At 43.2% G+C, this 21,182-nt stretch overlaps 1 protein-coding gene across 1 annotated transcript in view; it reads right to left on the bottom strand.

The window, feature by feature from the left end:
• Nucleotides 1-21,182, bottom strand: part of PPM1H (protein phosphatase, Mg2+/Mn2+ dependent 1H) — a 213,877-nt gene that overhangs the window by 73,482 nt on the left and 119,213 nt on the right. The window contains exons 3-4 of the mRNA XM_084617301.1: nucleotides 18,040-18,384; nucleotides 1,380-1,492 (exon numbers count right to left, since the gene is read on the bottom strand). Of these exons, the coding sequence (XP_084473427.1) occupies nucleotides 1,380-1,492; nucleotides 18,040-18,384 (458 nt within the window). The remainder of the gene's footprint in view (nucleotides 1-1,379; nucleotides 1,493-18,039; nucleotides 18,385-21,182) is intronic.

Raw genomic sequence — 21,182 nt, 5'->3', positions numbered from 1 at the left:
CTGGCCCATACCGGCTTACTTTCACCCTGGTGCACCTTCACCTTGACTTGATTGCTGTGTGTCCAAGGGGGATTTGAGTTTCACATTTTAGTGTCTTTTATCAACATTAAATTAATGAGTAATTCAAAAGAAAAGCATGCAATACCTTGTTTCTAATTCAATGTGTGTCTACAAACATCAAGAAGAATCATAGCACTGGCATGCAGAGAACTGGGACAGTGTGCACAAGAGATTACTCTTGCTAGCTGTGAGATTTCTGGGCCTGCTGCCTCCTTAAAAATCTAAGGCTTCTGAGCAGCACTACAGCTGTTCTCTCACTATCTTTGTTAATAGGTGCATATACATAATGAAACTGTGAAAAATATATACTCACAAGCATGCATGTGCACACACAGAAGTCTACATATATATTTTTCTTCTTTTAATGGCTTTCTGTCTAAAATTAGGGCTGTCTACTCCCCTTTTCAGGCCTATGAAGTCTTGCCCCATACCACCCAGAGAATAGCCTTCTTCTCCTTCCTACTTTTCTCAGCTTGTTCTTTCCCAATATGACAGGGCTGCCGCACAAACAGCAAAAAGACCTGAAACCTACAAGAACAGTCTCTCTCTCTCTCTAGGGGTCGTGTGGGGAGGAAAGAGAGAGCATTCCAGTATGCTATTGGTTTGACTTACTCAGAAGACTGGAAAAACAGCTTTTTCTCTGGGATATTTCCAGTGGCCAACATTTTATAATAATTATCATTATTATTAAATAAAAGAGGTTAGCTAAATGACCTGAACTTCCGAGGAGTCCATCAAGTTTCAGTCTGAGGGGTAGGTGAATATCTGAATCAGGATTTATTTATTTAATTCTAGCCTCCCCTGTTCATATGCCCAGTTACAAAAGCACTAACCAAATCTGTCGTAACTGACTGGCTCTGAACCCATCAAGGATTAGCTAGGAGATCTTCCAAGCCTAGGCTGGGGGACAATAGCAACTTCTAGTTCAAACAGTTCTTTCAATTCTCATAAACAGAAACACGAAACCATTTCAAACAGTGGTTAATACAAAACTTGCCCTAGAACACACAGTAAACGATTTTTGATTTCATACTGCAGAAGAGCCATTGAGTCATTTAGAGACTGTTGATAAGAACAGCAGAAAATTGAACTTCTCTAAACATCGCTCTTCTCTGACTAGCGGGCTTATATTAGTTTTAGTTTCTATTAAATACTTATTGCAACTGTTCAATATAAACAGTAAGGTATATTACTACTATTTGAATTGAGATGCATTCTAATCAAGGATCAGGGCCCCACTGAGCTACTTTGCTAACTGCCTGTTGCAAAGGAAATGATTATTTTTAGGCAAAAAACCCCTAGAGATCCACTTTGCTTACCTACTGTCGCCAGCATTTGCCACGTAGAGCTTCCCCAGCATATACACAACAACAAGGGCTGTGCAGCCACCAGATATACTGTAAACAGTCCTCTCTCGCTCTATTTGTAAATCCTAAGGAAGACAGAAGAGAGTTTATAAAATAGCTCTGCAACTGGCATTTAGGAAGAGAAGATTTTCATTAAAACCTTACATATTCATATTCCTAAACCAAAAGTCCTGCTGAGTTTGTTTACTTGTTGCTGCCACAACTGTATGTTCAGGAAAACAAATGGAACATCGAAGAGCAATGAATATAGGGCCCAATCCCATTTGTTCCATGGATAAAGTAACCTGGTTAATATCGTGCAAGGCACAGCAGAATGAAGTGTAGTGCTACCCAAGGAGGCCATCCTCTGACTAATATTTGAATGACACTCTGGTTCCTGTTACAATCACAATTTCTGTTACTGCCTACAAATCAATGTTGAGGAAAAAAAACCAAAAGAAATCAAATCTTACACAGTCTTTTGTCAGAGACATACACACATACATATGCTAAAAATGCCTATTTTATATCACTTTGCCATAGAAAAGTTTCAAGTTGATATCCCTCCACCCCCCATGGATTTTTGCATTTTTAGCAAGCTTTACAGTACTGCAAAGGAAGCAGAAATTTTTCACCATCAAAATAATTTTAACTCATATATTAACGTGGATTTTCAAGGCATTTCCAAGTACATTAAAATGGTTTTATTCCCTGGCTTTTTATAATGATCCTTTTAAAATCTGAAATCAATGTCTGTTTCCCTTACTCACTTTCAGTTTGTGTTGGGTCTGTAAGGATGTTGGCATTTATGTTTTATTTTGTTTAGATAAGATGACTTCAAAAGTATTTGTTATGATGCAAAAGAGGGATTACTACAATGAGCCTGATTTTTCAGAGAGTGTCTACACTACAAAATTATGTTGACATAAGTTATGTCCATGTGCAGACACCACAGTAATTAAATCATTTTTGTATGTCCACATTATGTTCGTGTCAGCAGTGCACGTCCTCACTACCTGCACCGATATAAGTGCCAAGAGCAGTGCACCTGTGCATAGCTATCTCACTGTGCAACCTGCCACCATCTAGTGCAGGGTGTTTTGGGAAGGGTTTGCAATGCCTCATGGGGGCAAACAAGTTGCACAGGGGTGCCTGGAAACATGATTTCAACAGTCCATAATACAGTTTTCTCTCTCTCATAATGTTTCCCGTCTCTTTTCTAAAGCCCCGTACACCTGTGTGCATGCCATCTGAGTGAGGAAAAGCATGGATCCTGCACAGCTCTGTACTACTGTGATGAGTGTTGCAAGTAAGGGATGTCTGATCCTGCAGTATTTGCAGTGTCAGCAGAGGAGCCTTGGGGGACATGACAATTCCTTAGAGGCTAGATTGCTGTGGGACACAGGAAGAAATAATTCAAGGTTGTTGGCTGTGTTCACAGAGCAGCTTAAGATGGTGGAGCACTGGTTCTGGGCCCAAGAAACAAGCACTAACTGGTGGGACCACATTGTCATGCAGGTTTGTGATGACAAGCGGTGGCTGCAGAACTGTTGGGATGTGCAAGGCCACGTTTCCGGATCTGCGCGCAGAGCTTTCGCCTGCCCTCCGGGTCAGTGACACCATAACAAGAGCTACACTGACAGTGGAGAACGAGATGGCGATCACTGTGGGGAAGTTTGTAATGCCAGATTGCTACCAATCAGTCAGGAATCAACTGGAGTTGGGAAAAACACCAGGAGGGTTGCTGTGATGCAAGCATCCAGGGCCATTAATCACTATTGCTACAGAGGACTGACACTCTGGGCAACGTGCAGGACATAGTGGATCATTTTGCAGTAATGGGGTTCCCGAACTGTGGTGGGGCAATAGATGGCACACACATCCCTATTTTGGCACCAGACCACCTTGCCACAGAGTACACCAACAGAAAGGGCTACTTTTGTGTGGTACTCGAAGCATGGGTGGATCACTGGGGACTTTTTACCAACATCAACGTGGGCTGGTCAGGGTCGGTGCATGACACACGCATCTTTAAGAACACAGGCCTGTTCAGAAAGTTGCAAGCGGGGACTTTCTTTCCAGACCAGAGGCCTATCACTGTGGATGTTGAAATGCTAATAGTGATCCCTTACTCCTGTGGCTCACGAAGCTCACGAGCGCTTCAACTACAGGCTCAGTAGGTGCAGAATGACAGCTGAATGTGCCTTGGGCTGTTTGAAAGGCCGCTGGCACGGTCTACTCATGAGATTAGACTTCAGTGAAAAAATATCCCAATGGTTATAGCTGGCTGCTGTGTCTTTCATAATATTTGTGAAGCAAAGGGAGAGAAGTTTCCAGCCTAGTGAAGCGGCTGTCTGCTGATTTTGAGCAGCCAGATACCAGAGCTTTAAGAAGAGCTCAACATGGAGCTATATGGCTCATGGAGGCTTGGAAATACCACTTTAATACTGAGCCACAGTAATGTGTGCTGTTTTAACATGCTCTGCCTTGCATTGCTTTTTGGCACCCCAGTATGAACCTTGTAATAAGTGCTGTGTGTGCAGCAATATAACATTGCATATGCACCTATTGCTATTAACTGTGAATGATGTCAGCCCCAATCAGCATACGCTGTAAATTAACAAAGATGAATTAAGTTTCCATAAATAGACTTTTATTATAAACCCATGCAAACAGACACGTTTATAATTGAATTAAACTTTATAAATACAGGGGAAAGAACTATTAAAGGAGAAAGAACAGTCATTTCCATTTCACAAACACGTACACCAACCATGTCTCTCACAGGTCAGTGCACGTGCTGCTGTGATTGCCTGCACTCTCCCCCAGGGTGGAGTAGTAGGCATAGTGCAGGGGCCTCGGACGCCGCATGGAATGCAGTTCTCTGTGGGCTGCAGAGGGAGGCGAGCATGGAACTGTTGAATCTGAAGGTCCTCAAGAGTCTACAGCATGTTCTGTTTGCTGCTTGAAAAGTGCTAGCATCTGCTGCTTCATGTCCCTCTCTGCTCTCTTTTCCACTCAGTCCCTGTCCATGCTGTCCACAAGGGTATCCAAAGCAGCAGAGGCTTGCAGGATCTCTTGGAACATGCCGTCCTGCATCCTCTTCCTTCTCCTCCTCATCTGGCTGCACCGCTCTGCTGGTGCAGATGCAGAGATCTGCAAGACCACATTTCCAGCTGCAAAAGATACCATGCACAGAGGTACTATTGTGAGTGTATTCACAAGATAAATTGAAACTTGGTATACTGAACTCACTCCCTTTTATCCACACAAGTTGCAAACACAACATTCTCACTTCTTTCTGGGATTCATGAAGCAGAGTGGCAGTCCCAGTGATGGTGAGTACAGCCCAGGAGGGAGGGGGTAAGTTGGGAAAATAAGGGGCAGGGATAGTTCATGGGCATGAGTATATGTGTATAGGACAACTGAGCTGAATACTTGCACTGTTTTCCACAGGTGGTGGGGATTTTAGCTGAACTTCCACTGAAAGGGAAGTTTCAGGCATCCAGCTGCAGATCGTGGCCATATGCCGCTAGCCTGCATGCTGCAATGGTGCCTACTGAAATAATTGTTGAGTGGTGTGGGAAAGTGTCCTACCATGGCAGGAGAAATAAGGCAGCCCTCCCCAGAAATCTTTGGCAGAGGATTGCAGACTGCCTTCACAAAAGTTTCCTTGAGATCTCTATGAAGGATTCATGGGACATCCCGGTGCACACAAACAAACTATTCTGCAGTACCCCCTCTGCCTAACTGTAGAGGGGAAGTAGAGCTGCTATCTGCTTCTCACTCTACTGTTGATTTCACTATCTCTTCCAGCATAAGTTTAAAAAAAAAAAAAAAAAGTAAATGAATGGATGTGTCCCTGCAATATCAAAGCAAATAGTATATTTACCAGAGGTTCCTTTCCTTGTATCAGGCTCACCTGTGCTGGACTGTAGAGACTGTCCGGACTGTCCAGGAGTCAAAAAGAAGCTCCTGGCTTGACGTGCCACTGGATCCCCTGTCCTCCATACTCCTACTCCTCCTCACTGTTCACAGCTGGGGCCTGTGACTTGGGCTTCCTGAAGTACCCATGGTGCTCTTGGGGGTGGTGGTGATGTCTCCACCAAGGATGGCCTGCAGATTTTTGTAAAAGTGGCAGGTCTGTGGCTCTGCACAGAATGCCTGTTCGCCTCCCTGGCTTTCTGGTACACCTGTCGCAGCTCCTTGGCTTTCACATGGCACTGCTGTGGGTCCCTCTTATAGCCCTTCTCCTCCATGCCCCGAGTGATCAGCTTGTAAATAATGATGTTTGCACAGCTGGATTAGATCTGTGCCTGCACAGCCTCTTCTCCCCACAGATCCACCACCTCCTGTGTACTCCAGGCAGAAGCGCGTCTGCAGCATGTAGCCAGCATGGTCAGCTGAGCAGTTGCTAGGTGACCTCTCCACGCCAAGCAACCAGGAAAGAAATTTCAAAAATTCACAGGAGTTTAAAGGGGAGGGAAGTGTACCTGGCTGCTGGGCAGCGGAGTTCAAAACAGTGACCAGAGTGGTCATACTGAGGCATTGGAGGACACCTCCTGGAAGCCACTAAAGTCAATGTAGGTAATGCAGTGTCTACACTGACACTGCATTGACCTAATTACACCAACATAAGCACTACGCCTCTCACGGAGCTGGAGTTATTTAGTGGGCGCAGCGTGCAAGTCACATCGGTGGGAGTGACATTTTAGTGTAGGCACTCAGAGTTAGGTCTATGTAAGCTGCTTTGCACTGACCAGGACTGAGAAACAGGCCCTTAATAGTTTAGGCTCCAAAAACAGAAGGGACCACTCTAGACTGACCTCCTGCATAACAGGCCATAGAACTTCCCCGAATTAATTCCTGTTTGAGAATCTCTCTCAGAAAAATAGCCAATGCCAGGGATGGAGAATCTACTACAACTGTTGGTAAGTTGTTCCAAGAGTTTAATCATCTCCACTGTTAAAAAAGTACACCTTCTTTCCCATCTGAATTTGTTTCGCTTCCAGACACTGGATTGTTATACCTTTCTCTGCTAGACTGAAGAGCCTGTTATCAAATATTTGTTCCCCTGGTAGATACTTATTGACAGCGATGAAGTAACCCCATAACCTTTTCTTTGTTAAGCTAAATAGAGTGAGCTCCTTGAGTTTATCACTGTAAGGCATGTTTTCTAATCCTTTTATCATTCTCGTGATTCTTCTCTGGACCTTCTCCAATTTATCATCAACATTCCTTCCTGAATTGTGGGCACCAGAACTGGACACAGTATTTCACACAATGGTTGCACCAGTGCCAAATATGGGAGTTTATATTACCCTATGTCAAGGTTCCTCCCCCACTCTGAACTCTAGGGTACAGATGTGGGGACCTGCATGAAAAACCTCCTAAGCTTATCTTTACCAGCTTAGGTCAAAACTTCCCCAAGGTACAAAATATTACACCTTGGACAGGCCGCTACCACCACCAAACTAATACTGGTTACTGGGGAAGAGCTGTTTGGACGCGTCCTTCCCCCCAAAATACTTCCCAAAACCTTGCACCCCACTTCCTGGACAAGGTTTGGTAAAAAGCCTCACCAATTTGCCTAGGTGACTACAGACCCAGACCCTTGGATCTTAAGAACACTGAACAATCCTCCCAACACTTGCACCCCCCCTTTCCTGGGAAATGTTGGATAAAAAGCCTCACCAATTTGCATAGGTGACCACAGACCCAAACCCTTGGATCTGAGAACAATGAAAAAGCATTCAGTGTTTTACAAGAAGACTTTTAATAAAAAATAGAAGTAAATAGAAATAAAGAAATCCCCCCTGTAAAATCAGGATGGTATATATATCTTACAGGGTAATTAGATTCAAAAACATAGAGAACCCCTCTAGGCAAAACCTTAAGTTACAAAAAAGATACACAGACAGAAATAGTTATTCTATTCAGCACAATTCTTTTCTCAGCCATTTAAAGAAATCATAATCTAACACATACCTAGCTAGATTACTTACTAAAAGTTCTAAGACTCCATTCCTGTTCTGTCCCCGGCCAAGACGACTACAGACAGACACAGACCCTTTGTTTCTCTCCCTCCTCCCAGCTTTTGAAAGTATCTTGTCTCCTCATTGGTCATTTTGGTCAGGTGCCAGCGAGGTTACCTTTAGCTTCTTAACCCTTTACAGGTGAGAGGAGCTTTCCCCTGGCCAGGAGGGATTTCAAAGGGGTTTACCCTTCCCTTTATATTTATGACACCCTACTTATTCTTACTTGATACTCCTGTTTATACATAACAAAGATTGCATTAGCTTTTTTGGCTACAGCATCACAAAGGGAGCTCATGTCAGCTGATTATCCACCATGACCCTCCAAATCTTTTTTGGAGTCATGGCTTCCCAGGATAGAGTCCCCCAATGTGTAAGTATGGCCTGCACTTTCATAACACCACTAATTCTGCAAACAGATGCATTGAAAAAATGACCATCTTTTTTTCTTTCAGTCTTGACAGTGACTTATGTAGCCATCTGTAGATGCAGGGACAACTTCTGTTGAGAGCGCAAAGTTTTACTACTGAGATGTGCCAAAGTCACCATGCTCTGTTAAATGAAATGTGACCTCAAATTGTGCCCACATTGCTACATAAGGCATTTCTATGTTATGAAAGAAAGGGCTTTCCTGCACTGCAACAATGTATGCAAGGAAAATTACGGTTTCAGAGTAGCAGCCGTGTTAGTCTGTATCCGCAAAAAGAAAAGGAGTACTTGTGGCACCTTAGAGACTAACAAATTTATTTGAGCATAAGCTTTCGTGAGCTACAGCTCACTTCATCGGATGCATTCAGTGGAAAATACAGTGGGGAGATTTATATACACAGAGAACATGAAACAATGGGTGTTAACATACACACTGTAATGAGAGTGATCAGATAAGGTGAGCTATTACGAACAGGACAGCGGGGGGAGAAACCTTTTGTAGTGATAATCAAGGTGGGCCATTTCCAGCAGTTGACAAGAACGTCTGAGGAACAGAGGCAGGGGGGAATAAACATGGGGAAATAGTTTTACTTTGTGTAATGACCCATCCACTCCCAGTCTTTATTCAAGCCTAAGTTAATTGTATCCAATTTGCAAATTAAATTCCAATTCAGCAGTCTCTCGTTGGAGTATGTTTTTGAAGTTTTTTTTGTTGAAGAATTGCCACTTTTAGGTCTGTAATCGAGTGACCAAAGAGATTGAAGTGTTCTCCGACTGGTTTTTGAATGTTATAATTCTTGACGTCTGATTTGTGTCCATTTATTCTTTTACGTAGAGACTGTCCAGTTTGGCCAATGTACATGGCAGAGGGGCACTGCTGGCACATGATGGCATATATTACATTGGTAGATGTGCAGGTGAACGAGCCTCTGATAGTGTGGCTGATGTGATTAGGCCCTATGATGGTGTCCCCTGAATAGATATGTGGACAGAGCTGTCAATGGGCTTTGTTGCAAGGATAGGTTCCTGGGTTAGTGGGTCTGTTGTGTGGTATGTGGTTGCTGGTGAGTATTTGCTTCAGGTTGGGGGGCTGTCTGTAGGAAAGGACTGGCCTGTCTCCCAAGATTTGTGAGAGTGATGGGTCGTCCTTCAGGATAGGCTGTAGATCCTTGATGATGCGTTGGAGAGGTTTTAGTTGGGGGCTGAAGGTGATGGCTAGTGGCGTTCTGTTATTTCCTTTGTTGGGCCTGTCCTGTAGTAGGTAACTTCTGGGTACTCTTCTAGCTCTGTCAATCTCTTTCTTCACTTCAGGAGATGGGTATTGTAGTTGTAAGAATGCTTGATAGAGATCTTGTAGGTGTTTGTCTCTGTCTGAGGGGTTGGAGCAAACGTGGTTGTATCGTAGAGCTTGCCTGTAGACAATGGATCGTGTGGTGTGGTCTGAATGAAAGCTGGAGGCATGTAGGTAAGCATAGCGGTCAGTAGGTTTCCGGTATAGGGTGGTGTTTATGTGACCATCGCTTATTAGCACTGTAGTGTCCAGGAAGTGGATCTCTTGTGTGGACTAGTCCAGGCTGAGGTTGATGGTGGGATGGAAATTGTTAAAATCATGGTGGAATTCCTCAAGGGCTTCTTTTCTATGCGTCCAGATGATGAAGATGTCATCAGTGTAGCGCAAGTAGAGTAGGGGCATTAGGGGACAAGAGCTGAGGAAGCATTGTTTTAAGTCAGCCATAAAAATGTTGGCATACTGTGGGGCCATGCGGGTACCCATGGTAGTGCCGCTGATTTGAAGGTATATATTGTCCCCAAATGTGAAATAGTTATGGGTGAGGACAAAGTCACAAAGTTCAGCCACCAGGTTTGCCGTGACATTATCAGGGATACTGTTCCTGACGGCTTGTAGTCCATCTTTGTGTGTAATGTTGGTGTAGAGGGCTTCTACATCCATAGTGGCTAGGATGGTGTTATCAGGAAGATCACCGATGGATTGTCGTTTCCTCAGGAAGTCAGTGGTGTCTGGAAGATAGCTGGGAGTGCTGGTAGCGTAGGGCCTGAGGAGGGAGTCTACATAGCCAGATAATCCTGCTGTCAGGGTGCCAATGCCTGAGATGATGGGGCGCCCAGGATTTCCAGGTTTATGGATCTTGGGTAGCAGATAGAATATCCCTGGTCGGGGTTCCAGGAGTGTGTCTTTGCGGATTTATTCTTGTGCTTTTTCAGGGAGTTTCTTGAGCAAATGGTGTAGTTTCTTTTGGTAACCCTCAGTGGGATCAGAGGGTAATGGCTTGTAGAAAGTGGTGTTGGAGAGCTGCCTAGCAGCCTCTTGTTCATCTTTCCACCTATGCATAACGACAGCACCTCCTTTGTCAGCCTTTTTGATTATGATGTCAGAGTTGTTTCTGAGGGGTGGATGGCATTGTGTTCTGCACGGCTGAGGTTATGGGGCAAGTGATGCTGCTTTTCCACAATTTCAGCACGTGCATGTCGACGGAAGCACTCTGTGTAGAAGTCCAGTCTGTTGTTTTGACCTTCAAGTGGAGTCCACCCAGAATCCTTCTTTTTGTACTGTTGGCAGGAAGGTCTCTGTGGGTTAGTATGTTGTTCAGAGGTGTGTTGGAAATATTCCTTGAGTCGGAGACGTCAAAAATAGGATTTTCAGTCACCACAGAACTGTATCATGTTCGTGGGGGTTGAGGGGCAGAAGGAGAGACCCCGAGATAGCCCAGAAGAAGAATCTGTCCTAAGAGTATAGCTGGATAGATTAACAATATTGCTGGATGGGTTAAGGGAACCACTGTTGTGGCCCCTTGTGGCATGTAGTAGTTTAGATAGTTTAGTGTCTTTTTTCTTTTGTAGAGAAGCAAAGTGTGTGTTGTAAATGGCTTGTCTAGTTTTTGTAAAGTCCAGCCACGAGGAAGTTTGTGTGGAAGGTTGGTTTTTTATGAGAATATCCAGTTTTGAGAGCTCATTTTTAATCTTTCCCTGTTTGCTGTAGAGGATGTTGATCAGGTGGTTCCACAGTTCACCTGCACATCTACCAATGTGATATATACCATCATGTGCCAGCAATGCCCCTCTGCCATGTACATTGGCCAAACTGGACAGTCTCTACGTAAAAGAATAAATGGACACAAATCAGACGTCAAGAATTATAACATTCAAAAACCAGTCGGAGAACACTTCAGTCTCTTTGGTCACTCGATTACAGACCTAAAAGTGGCAATTCTTCAACAAAAAAACTTCAAAAACAGACTCCAACAGGAAACTGCTGAATTGGAATTAATTTGCAAACTGGATACAATTAACTTAGGCTTGAATAAAGACTGGGAGTGGATGGGTCATTACACAAAGTAAAACTATTTCCACGTGCTTATTTTTTCCCCCTGCTGTTCCTCAGACGTTCTTGTCAACTGCTGGAAATGGCCCACCTTGATTATCACTACAAAAGGTGTCGTCCCCCGTTACCACCCCCCCCGCTGTCCTGCTGGTAATACCATACACACTGTAATGAGAGTGATCAGGTAAGGTAAGCTAACACCCATTGTTTCATGTTCTCTGTGTATATAAATCTCCCCGCTGTATTTTCCATTGAATGCATCCGATGAAGTGAGCTGTAGCTCACGAAAGCTTATGCTCAAATAAATTTGTTAATCTCTAAGGTGCCACAAGTACTCCTTTTCTTTTTACGGAAAATTAAGCCACTGTTACCAATTTGATTTCCTCTCATAGTGGAAGTAAATTTTCCCTATGGTATCTGGAGATTTTGCTGTGTAGCTCCCATTAATTTGATGAACATGTCTGATCGTTAACTCTTTGCATACTACTTGGAAAAATCTTTGTCCAGTATGTATGTTGCCATGACAGACAGAGTATAGAATTCTCAACTGGTCAGTATCTCTGAAGCACCATAGAGGGAATCATTTTGGGTAAAGCCCCTGGGGCATGAGACTTTCCAAATCCTCTATTTACAGTAACTGACTTCTGTGAAAACTTGCACATCTCAATAACTCTTTCATTTCCAATGGTGACAAGGTGAATCTTTCAGTGAATTTTTGCAACCACCTCACAGCAAGCCAAGCAATCTTATAGTGGGTAAATCTCAAGTCTTCTCTGCCTGAATTTCACCCAGTGCCACTTCCTGAGATGCTCAGGTGTTGGGAGAACTTTATGCTCCAGTCCAAGAATTGGATCTATGTTCTTCCTGGCTGGTGAAGGGCAGTGGGGAAACATCTGTGGTAAAAGATTGCCACCACTGCCCTTACAGAGAGCTGGCAGCCAACTGCTTTTAAGAAAGCATTCTGCAGCCTCTGATCAACCAGATGTCTGATCAACCAGTTGAGGTTGACAGCATAGGCTTGTCTGGCCACTGTTCCACCTTCCATTCTTCAGCATGGAAGATTGCTGAGAAGGTTCTGGTGAGACAACACTCAGAGCATCTCAGTTATCCTTGATCCTTGTCAAGCCAAATAGAGACTGGGTTTGGCACACACTATATTGGTTACACTGGATGATCTCTTCCTGACAGTGGATGAAGATCAGCTATCGAAGCTCATACTATGCTGATCAGCTGCCATTGATGCCATCAACCAGGATATGTTGCTTGGCTTGCTTGTGCCACCTAGTGTGAAATAGATGGAGCTTCTCTTAGATGAATGTTCTTTTCCCTTGGAGTGGCCATAGAGGGTAACTGGTGCTCTACCCAAAGGGCTCTCATTTGAGGTACAGCAGCGTTCAGTTTTTTCACCCCTCTTATTCAACATATCTATGACGCAGCATGTGTCGCAGTGCCTTCAGTACACTTAACACCATATAAGCCTGACCCAGTTCCTGGCTGAAGCTGGAACACTAATGTGGGCAAGCTGGCTAAGGTTCAGTCCAGACAATACGGAGGTGGTGGTAGATTAGGGAAAGCATCACCAGAACATGTCAGAGACTGTACTGGCATCTTTCAACGAGGTATCCATCAGCTTTTTACTGCCCGACTTCACAACTTCCGCATGGTGTTAGATCACTCTTCGCTTTTAGAGGATTAAAATTACTGCACTCTGCAAGAAAGCTGTTTAATTCCACAAGGTTGTGACCTTGTCTCTTGGATATGGACCATTTTCCATGTTTTGCCACTTTAACATCTGCATGGTCCATGAGGCTGTACCTAAAATCCCATTGGAAACTAACGCTGGTGCAGTAGGCCACTGTCTACTTGTTAAGTGGAGTATTATTCTAGAAGCACATGTCATCAGTGCTTCATGAACTAGCCTGCCTGACGATTGGTTTCCAGCTGGAGTTTCATGTTGGTTTTAGTCATGATCAGAAATGGTTTAGGACTGCCTACATGAAAGACTGACTGCCTCTGTCCTCATGAGATAATGTTACTGTTGAAATTAGAATCTCAAGCTGAAGTTATCTCTGCTTAAAAAAGAGGGAGGGGGGCTTCTGGCAGACACTTTCCATTAGGGCTCCTCAGCTCTGGATCTCATTGCCATTTTGCTCCAAAACAGTCCTGTTAATCTATTAATCTCCAGGAAACACGGCAAAGCCCATTTATTTGTTCAGGGTTTGGGGAGGGCTGCAGAGAGGGGTGGACAAGGATCTTTCTAGGGTTGGGTATTTTTGCATTTTCACTTTGACATATTAGGCAGCTGATGCTTCTCTTGTGTGGGGGGTTTGCAATTTAAAGTGTTTAAACCTCCAGAGCCTGGGATACCATCTATTTTTGTAATCAAAACTTAAAAACTTAAAAAATAAAAAAATTGATTTTTGTTTGTAGTATAGATGGGACAAAAGTGTTTTAAGAATCATCATAGGGATGCTGTTTACAGTTTAGGTTGCATTGTCTGAACCACAGTGCTACAGGAAAAGCTGTTAGAATACATACTCACTTACCCAAGCCAGACAACCATGAGCTAATACTGTCAGAGTTGTAGTGTAGATTGATCACAGTATAGAATCATAGAAGATCAGGGTTGGAAGGAGGTCATCTAGTCCAACCCCTGCTCAAAGCAGGACCAGTCCCCAACTAACTATAAGATATAAGTATAAGACTGCTGAAAGTGTATTTGTTAATTCATTGCCATGGCCTACCCAATGTGCCTCACGTTCCAAAAAAGGGAAGGCCAAGCAATGCTAATCATGGCCTTCAAAAGAACAAGCAATCTTTCCTCTTTGTGCAACAACTCGATCCTGAGTAGAAGTTTAAAACAGAGTAGCGATACCTATTCTCCCCCCCAACTTGAGATCCATTAGTAAGACTCAGAGAAGTAGGGCTTGTAAATAAGTTTGATCTTGACCCAATTATACATGGTTGTAAACAACATAAAAAGCAAATGAATCCATATGTGATATCAAGCAGATGCAAGTCGCTCTGTACAGACCATCCAGAAAGTAATGTCCTGTTTCAATACAGGTCCCAGGCTTCTCAGTCTGTTTAACTCAAAAGAAACAGGTATTTATTTCATCTACATTAGAAGTGTCGAGGACTCGAACCCCCGACGGCACGGTTCGTTGTCTGACCGGAGAGAGACAGGCAACAACAGCAAGGTCCGAATTCAAAGCTCTTTACTGAAGAGTGCGCACAACAGTAGAGAGCAGCCCATCTCCAAAGAGAACCAGCAGCCTCTAAGTAAAACTAATAGGTTTGATGAAGGGCTGAGGTAACTGTCTTGGAATTTGAACTTGTGGCTCCAGAAGTGATGCTAAAAAAGCCCGATATTCTGAAATATAATGCTTACATCACCAAGTCAACCCTCTTCTTGTTTTGTCAGTTATTTAAACAATGGATTCGTTCAAGTGTTTCCACCATTCAAAACGGCAGAAACACGAGGACATTCTCATCTCTCAAGATCTGCACCATTTTGATCTGAAAATTTCACAAGAACAGTTTACTAGATTTCATCTACACTGAATACACATCTTAGTCCTGATTTTGAATCTCAAGTTGAATCCAAACCTGGTTCTGGATTTGAACACCACCTCTTCAGCCCATCTGTTATTTTAGAAGTAAGACAGCTTTGTATCATTTAACTGTATCACAAACTAAGTTTCACCCCAATACAACAAAAACAAAAAGATATAAACTAAGTCATGACCTGAGAGCAGGATAACTGGGGGTGAGGATATACTTTTCAGATGGGAGTGTACTCTGTGTGGCACTTTTTCTACATAAGGCTGAGTGTGGAGTGGAAGCTTTTTCCTTTAGTCTCTTCAAAACAAAAAAAGAAAGAAGAGGTAGATGGCTCACCTGTGATGCACAAAGCTATGCATACACACCCAACAGATGAAATTCAAATAAGCCCCCTTTTGTTCAGTTCAGCGAGCTGAGTTTGATGGAGTTGAGTTTGATGAAATTATCTGAGTAGCTTAATATAGAAGAACACTTGGAAATACCCTTCCAGCTCCCCAGGACATGGCCTATAAACTACTCAGGGTTTGTCCAGACTACTGCTTTGGGTTGTATTGTAACAGATTTTCCATTAACTCAAGTTAACAAATGTAATTGTAAATGCTAACAATGGACACCCAACTGAGTGTGGCCTGGAATAAACATTTGTGATTCCAGGTTACAACATGGAAATAAATTAACACAAGCTACAACATAACCAAACATTGTAGTCTAGAAAAAAAAAAAAAACAGACAGGAGAGTGGTTAGTAGTTTAAATATCTAAGTAGGGTAACAGCCTTCCATGGAAGATAAACAGAGTGCCATGTAGTTTACTGTGTGTGGGTCTATTAGAGTGAGCACTCTCCAGAAGAAATCATATTTGACAGACACTGGAATTATTAATTGAGTTATGACTAAAAGGGAGTTACATTGAGTCTGACACTTCAGGCAAGAAAGGGAAGACCTAATTAGCATTTGAAAGAGGCTGGGCAGAAAGGCGTAATGGTACACAACACTCCAGGAGAAGAGAGGAGTTGAAGGCCTTCTGTTAGGCAGTACCTGAAGGAATGTGCAAAGAGGGTTATATGTACCTACCCAACACTTTATCCAGGTTCAAAGGGTTCCTGTGAAGTGCTGTATTGCAGGAAAGAAAACCGAGAAGCGTGCCTGCCTACTTTAGGAATGTTGGTTTTTGTTAAACATTGGGTACAATGATACATTGTGCTAGTAAGGAACCCATGTAAATAAGCTAACTCAAACGGGTTGGACTAGCATAAAACCAAAATATGGATGAGGTACTAATAAAGAATGACTACAGTGATATCAAGGAGGCTCACACTTATTTCAGAGAGCACCAGGCGTATAAAGGAGGACAGAGTTAGAGAGGTGGGAGGAGTGTGTCAGCCTTAGAAATGCTGATGTTACATAACTCTCACACAGAGAGAGAGAAAGAAAGAAATATTATTCTTTTGCTGAAACCCATTATAAGCACAAGATGTTACCCAGACTTTAGACTGGATATATTGTATTTACTCTTATTTTTTCCCTAATAAAACTGCCTTTTTTAGTTAGAATTGTTATTGTACTGGGGTAACCACTGAGAGCCATTCCTGGAGACAACAAGGAGAAGCAGAAGTGGGAATAAAAGGTCCCCAGCCTGCAACATTTGATCAAAGGCATGGGACAGGAGATGCTCATCTTGAATAAACCCTACCACGATGCCAGCTAGTGACAATGAGAGAGAAATTGCCATGATTTGTGTGCACAGTCCCTAGCACAATGGGGCCCAAATTTCAGGCAGGGCCCTCAGTGCTATACTAAGCCATGTGCATTTATTATGATGTTGTGGGGTATACTTCATAATGCTAATTTAAATATATTTGATTCTGTGCAACTTCTATCATTGTGTCATGTAATAGTAAAAAAAGATTTGCAATAAAAATGTACAACGTATTTTACAGTGAATATTTTCAGTTGTACAGTAGTTTGCAAAGAGCTTTCTGATTCTTTGGGAAGAAAAGCACTACACAAAGAACTAATCATTGTAATTACTTGAGTGCAGAAATGAAACAGTTCTTTTCTGGAATAACTGCTGTAGTCTGCTAATTAGACGCATATACTAATTCACATATATGAGGAAAAACTATGATTGAGTCCTGCCTTTGTACTTCACCTTGAGAAGAAAATCTCTGGGAAATGCTTAGTTTAAACTTTTCTGCACAAAGAGGAAGCTTTTTTAAGACACGGAATAGTGTCATTTCCTAGGGCCTGATCCCACAAGCATTTATTATCAGGCATAGTCCTAACTGCTAGGAGCCATCTCAGGCTAGCAAGCACTATGCACAGTGGCAAGAGTTTGCAGAATCAGGCTCCGGTAGGGGATATCCATTGAGGGTGAATCCCTAGCCTCACTGAAGTCAAATGGAAATTTTGCCACTGACTTCAGTGGAGCCAGAATTTCACCCCAAGAATCCATGTGAGTAAAGCACAAATGAGTGGAGGGGTGAGACCCACCCCCGAAACAATGGGCCAGGGTACAGAGCTACTGTGCAGCCCCTATTCTAGCCTATGAGCAAAAACAACAGCCACTGCTCCTCCAGATGGGTGGGTACTGGGGCTCTTTCCCTGGTCTACCTGCAACCTGCCACAACATGGCCTCCTACATGAGCCCATGAAAGGCTGGTGCAGAAACCCTGCCTGTGGCATGAGGGGTATAGATGCCTCCTCCATGCAGCTCTTTTTTCCACACCTCCTATACAGGGCCAGAGGCCATCCCACTGCACCAGGGTCAAATTTCATCATTTTCTATTATGAAATATCCAGACTAGTGTAAATAATTTATCTCACCATTGAAAGCTCATATCTACTATTGTGGAGCAACGTAGCTTTCTACATAATACACCTCCCTTTTTTAAAAAACAGCTTCTAAAAGCCACGTCAGCAAGTTAGACAACAATGTGAACGGAAGAATGGTCCAGTGGTTAATGCAGCCGCCTGGGGCTTAGGAGACCTAGGTTTAATTATTTTTTCCTATGTAACTTTGGTAGGAGCCTCTTCGTGCGACGGCTCCCCATCTGTAAAGTGGGGATGACAGCACTGCCCCACTCCCAGTGGCATGGCAAGGATAAGCACATGAAAATTCTGAGGTGCTCAGATACTTTAGGACTGAGAGCCAGTAAATACACACCTAAGTCCAGACCAAACAAGTGAAAAGAAATTCATCTCCCCCAACCACATTACTCATTAAACTGAGTAACAAAGTAGTCAACACCCCTGAAATATACCTACCATTTCCTTGAATGCGCTTTCAATAGCCCCAGTAACAAGGCTCTCATGTTGGATCTTCTTCTCTGTAAAGAAGCGTGTTGGAGGGGTGTTGGGTGAGCCCGGAGCCCCAACCCCGCCACGCAGGGAGGCTGCCCTGGTTAGAGTTCTGCTGTTAGCTACCATGCTTTCTGGCTCCTCTCCTAGGCAGGTTGGGGGAAGGACTGCAGAGTTCTTCAGGATCTCCACAATCTCCTGCAGCTGCTCCACAATATGGCGATGAAGCAGTTTGGAGGCTACAACAGCTGCCCCAGATCCAGCATGGCCGTCAAACAGTGACCAGTAGTACAAGCTGATGCCATCATTTTCCTGTTTATGAGAAAAAGAAAATGAAGATCACCACATACACAGTTATCAGTGACCCTAGCACCACTGACAGGTCAGCTACAGTAGATGAGGTATAACTAACTGTCCCATGATACAAAGAGTAGGTTTCTTTCTGGAAAGGAGAAATATGTCATGTCACTTGGCTTCCCCCCTCCTCCAAAAGGCTCATAAATTTACAGTTTTCAGCATACTACACCAAACATGCCCAGGAGGTACGACACCTCTGGGATAGGAGGCTAATTAAACATGCCACTCTATCTTTGCCTTCTCTCCCTTGTGAATGACAAATGGGCCACTTGCAGTGAGGCTAGATACTTTTGACATGGTCATTTATCCACTGTGAGGTTCCCAACGAGCTTTCTAATAGTAATAACTAGAGGGGAGCGAATAACTGACTTTTTGGTTGGCTGGCAGTTCAGAAAAATAATTTTAAAAATTCACTGTACGTGGTGGTCTAACGGAAGCCAGTATTTTTGGAATTTTTGGTAAATTGAAACATTGGAACAAAAATTGCTTTGGGTCAAACAAAATGTTTTATTTTTTTCATTTATGGGCATTTTAAACCACTTAAGAAATAAAAAGCAAAGGAAATGAAGGGCTGGACTCATAAAACCAAGGACGCGGCGGCTGTGGTAGTGGTGTCCCCCACCTTATGCCCAGCAGCCCAGGAGTCAGGCTACTGACTAGCACGTGGGAGACCCAGGTTCAATTCCCTGCCTAAGAGCAACTGCTAAGGCGGGGAAGGAGGAGGGATTCTTACCGGGGGCCTATCCTTGGGCCCTGCCAAAGGCTCCATCTTTCATATTGGCATCTGAAGAGTAGGTGCCTGATACATTTGAAGCCTTCATTGTCAACTAGATATAGGGAAACTACGTGGAGTCCACTTACAACTTCACTGTACTTGGGGATAACTACCAGCAATGGGACTGGGAAATAACTGTCTGCAGACTCAAGACGACAATACTATGTCTAATCACATTTGTAAAGTTCTCAGTCATAAGGGTTAGGAACTTACAGCCTGATTCACCACAGTATGACTCCAGTTTTATGGTAGCGCAACCACACTGGCATTAGAGTAATACATTGCTGGATTCAGGGGCTTAATATCTTTTCGTTTTGTAAGTGAAGCTTGAAACGTGTAGAAATTAATGCGTTAGGCCCCCTCACTCTCCAGGGAAGCCTCCGCAGATAACACCGGTAAATAAATTTTTCAAGCCCTGCCATATTTCATGATCTGAGCCACCCAAACCCCCACCACTGCCGTTTTAAAATGGCAAAGAGAAACTTGCTATACAAAGTGATCCAGTTAGTTTTAAACTAAAAGCAGGGTGAAAGGTCATTGAAATGACAATAAAAAGCACTGGATAGGTTTCCCTTATCTCTGCAAACATGGTAATGTTGCCTACATATTTGGCTTCATCTCTATCTACAGCAGGAGCTCATGAGGTTTTTAAGCGTGTTTTTTCTGAAATCTCTTTTCCTTGTGTAAAAGTATGTTCTTCTGCTCCTGCCCCTGCTGGCTTTCCCAAATTATCTTGCTGAATAGCTGTACTCATGTGGTCTCTACTTCCCAGAAACACTTTTGAGTGTGTATCTCACTGGTCAGTGGGTGTTCAGTGTCCTCTTCTGAGTCTGTATCCATACAGGATATGGGTTTGTTACAGCTTTCAGTTTTGAAAGCCTGCCTCTTTAGCTTGAGACTTAGAGAATCTAGCTCCTAGTTTTGGAAGTCCCTGGTTCAATCCCTAGCACTGGACAAGATGATAACCACCACATAAGTGGGGACTCATGCAGGATTTGTACTGCAGTGGGCCTCATATGCTTGGGATGAGCTTCCTCCAATCAGAAGATGTACGTAACCCACTGGTCTGTGTCTGTTAAGCGTGCCCTTCTGTGTTAATCCACAGAGAATATAGGTGTGTTATAGCTCTCAGTTTAAGATCACACTTTCAGGTCTAAAGGTCCCTGGTGTATCAATCAGCATGGTGGCTGTCAAAGGTATCTGGAAACAGTGAAAGATTTTTTTAAATTTAAGTCAGAATGGAAGATCATTGCAGTAATAATGAGAACATCCTTGAGTTTCATCACTCAAGTGTGTCACACTGCCCCATTGCATTGTTTCATTCAAATGTAAGTTTTCAGTTCTCATTGTGGAGATAAACATATCAAATCTTACTTCTTTGCTGCTTCCATCAGGTTCCTGGTTTATAAGTTTACAATCTCTTTTTCTCTTTTGATAAGGTAAAGACGTTGCTGGGCATGATCTGGCACATACCTTCATATCGCCACATCCCGCATCTTCTCTGCAAGTCACAGGGCAGTAATATACATTTCCCAAATCTTTCTCTTTTTAAAAATGAATATGATAGAAAAATACAGCAATGAGAAATTTGTGCTCCTAAGTCATTTTGGCACTTCTGAAAAATCCCACCCTAAAATCACCACTCAGCACATGCTTAATATTAAGTCTCATTGAAGTCAACAGGACCTAAGCACCTGTGTATGTGTTTTGCTGACTCAGGGCTTAATTTAAATGGACAGACACCCACAGGCAAGATGATTATAGCAACAGACACTGTTGTGATAGAGATATACTTCATTCTGTCACACAGGACAAAAAATCCACCTCCACAACAAGGTAGCACAAGGTCTACACACAACTTAAGTCCCATAGGATTTGTGTTGCTTTGCTACACCAGGATGAATTTTTACCCAAAATGAGCAATGAGTCAAGGAGCACCAAGATGCAAAAAAGGCCATATGAAAAGCAAAACTTAGAT

The sequence above is a fragment of the Lepidochelys olivacea genome (genome assembly GCF_965140295.1).
Source record: "Lepidochelys olivacea isolate rLepOli2 genome assembly, chromosome: 1".
Taxonomy (NCBI): Eukaryota; Metazoa; Chordata; order Testudines; family Cheloniidae; genus Lepidochelys; species Lepidochelys olivacea.
Note: the sequence above shows the minus strand (reverse complement) of the source record. Positions and strands in the feature narration are given on the sequence as shown.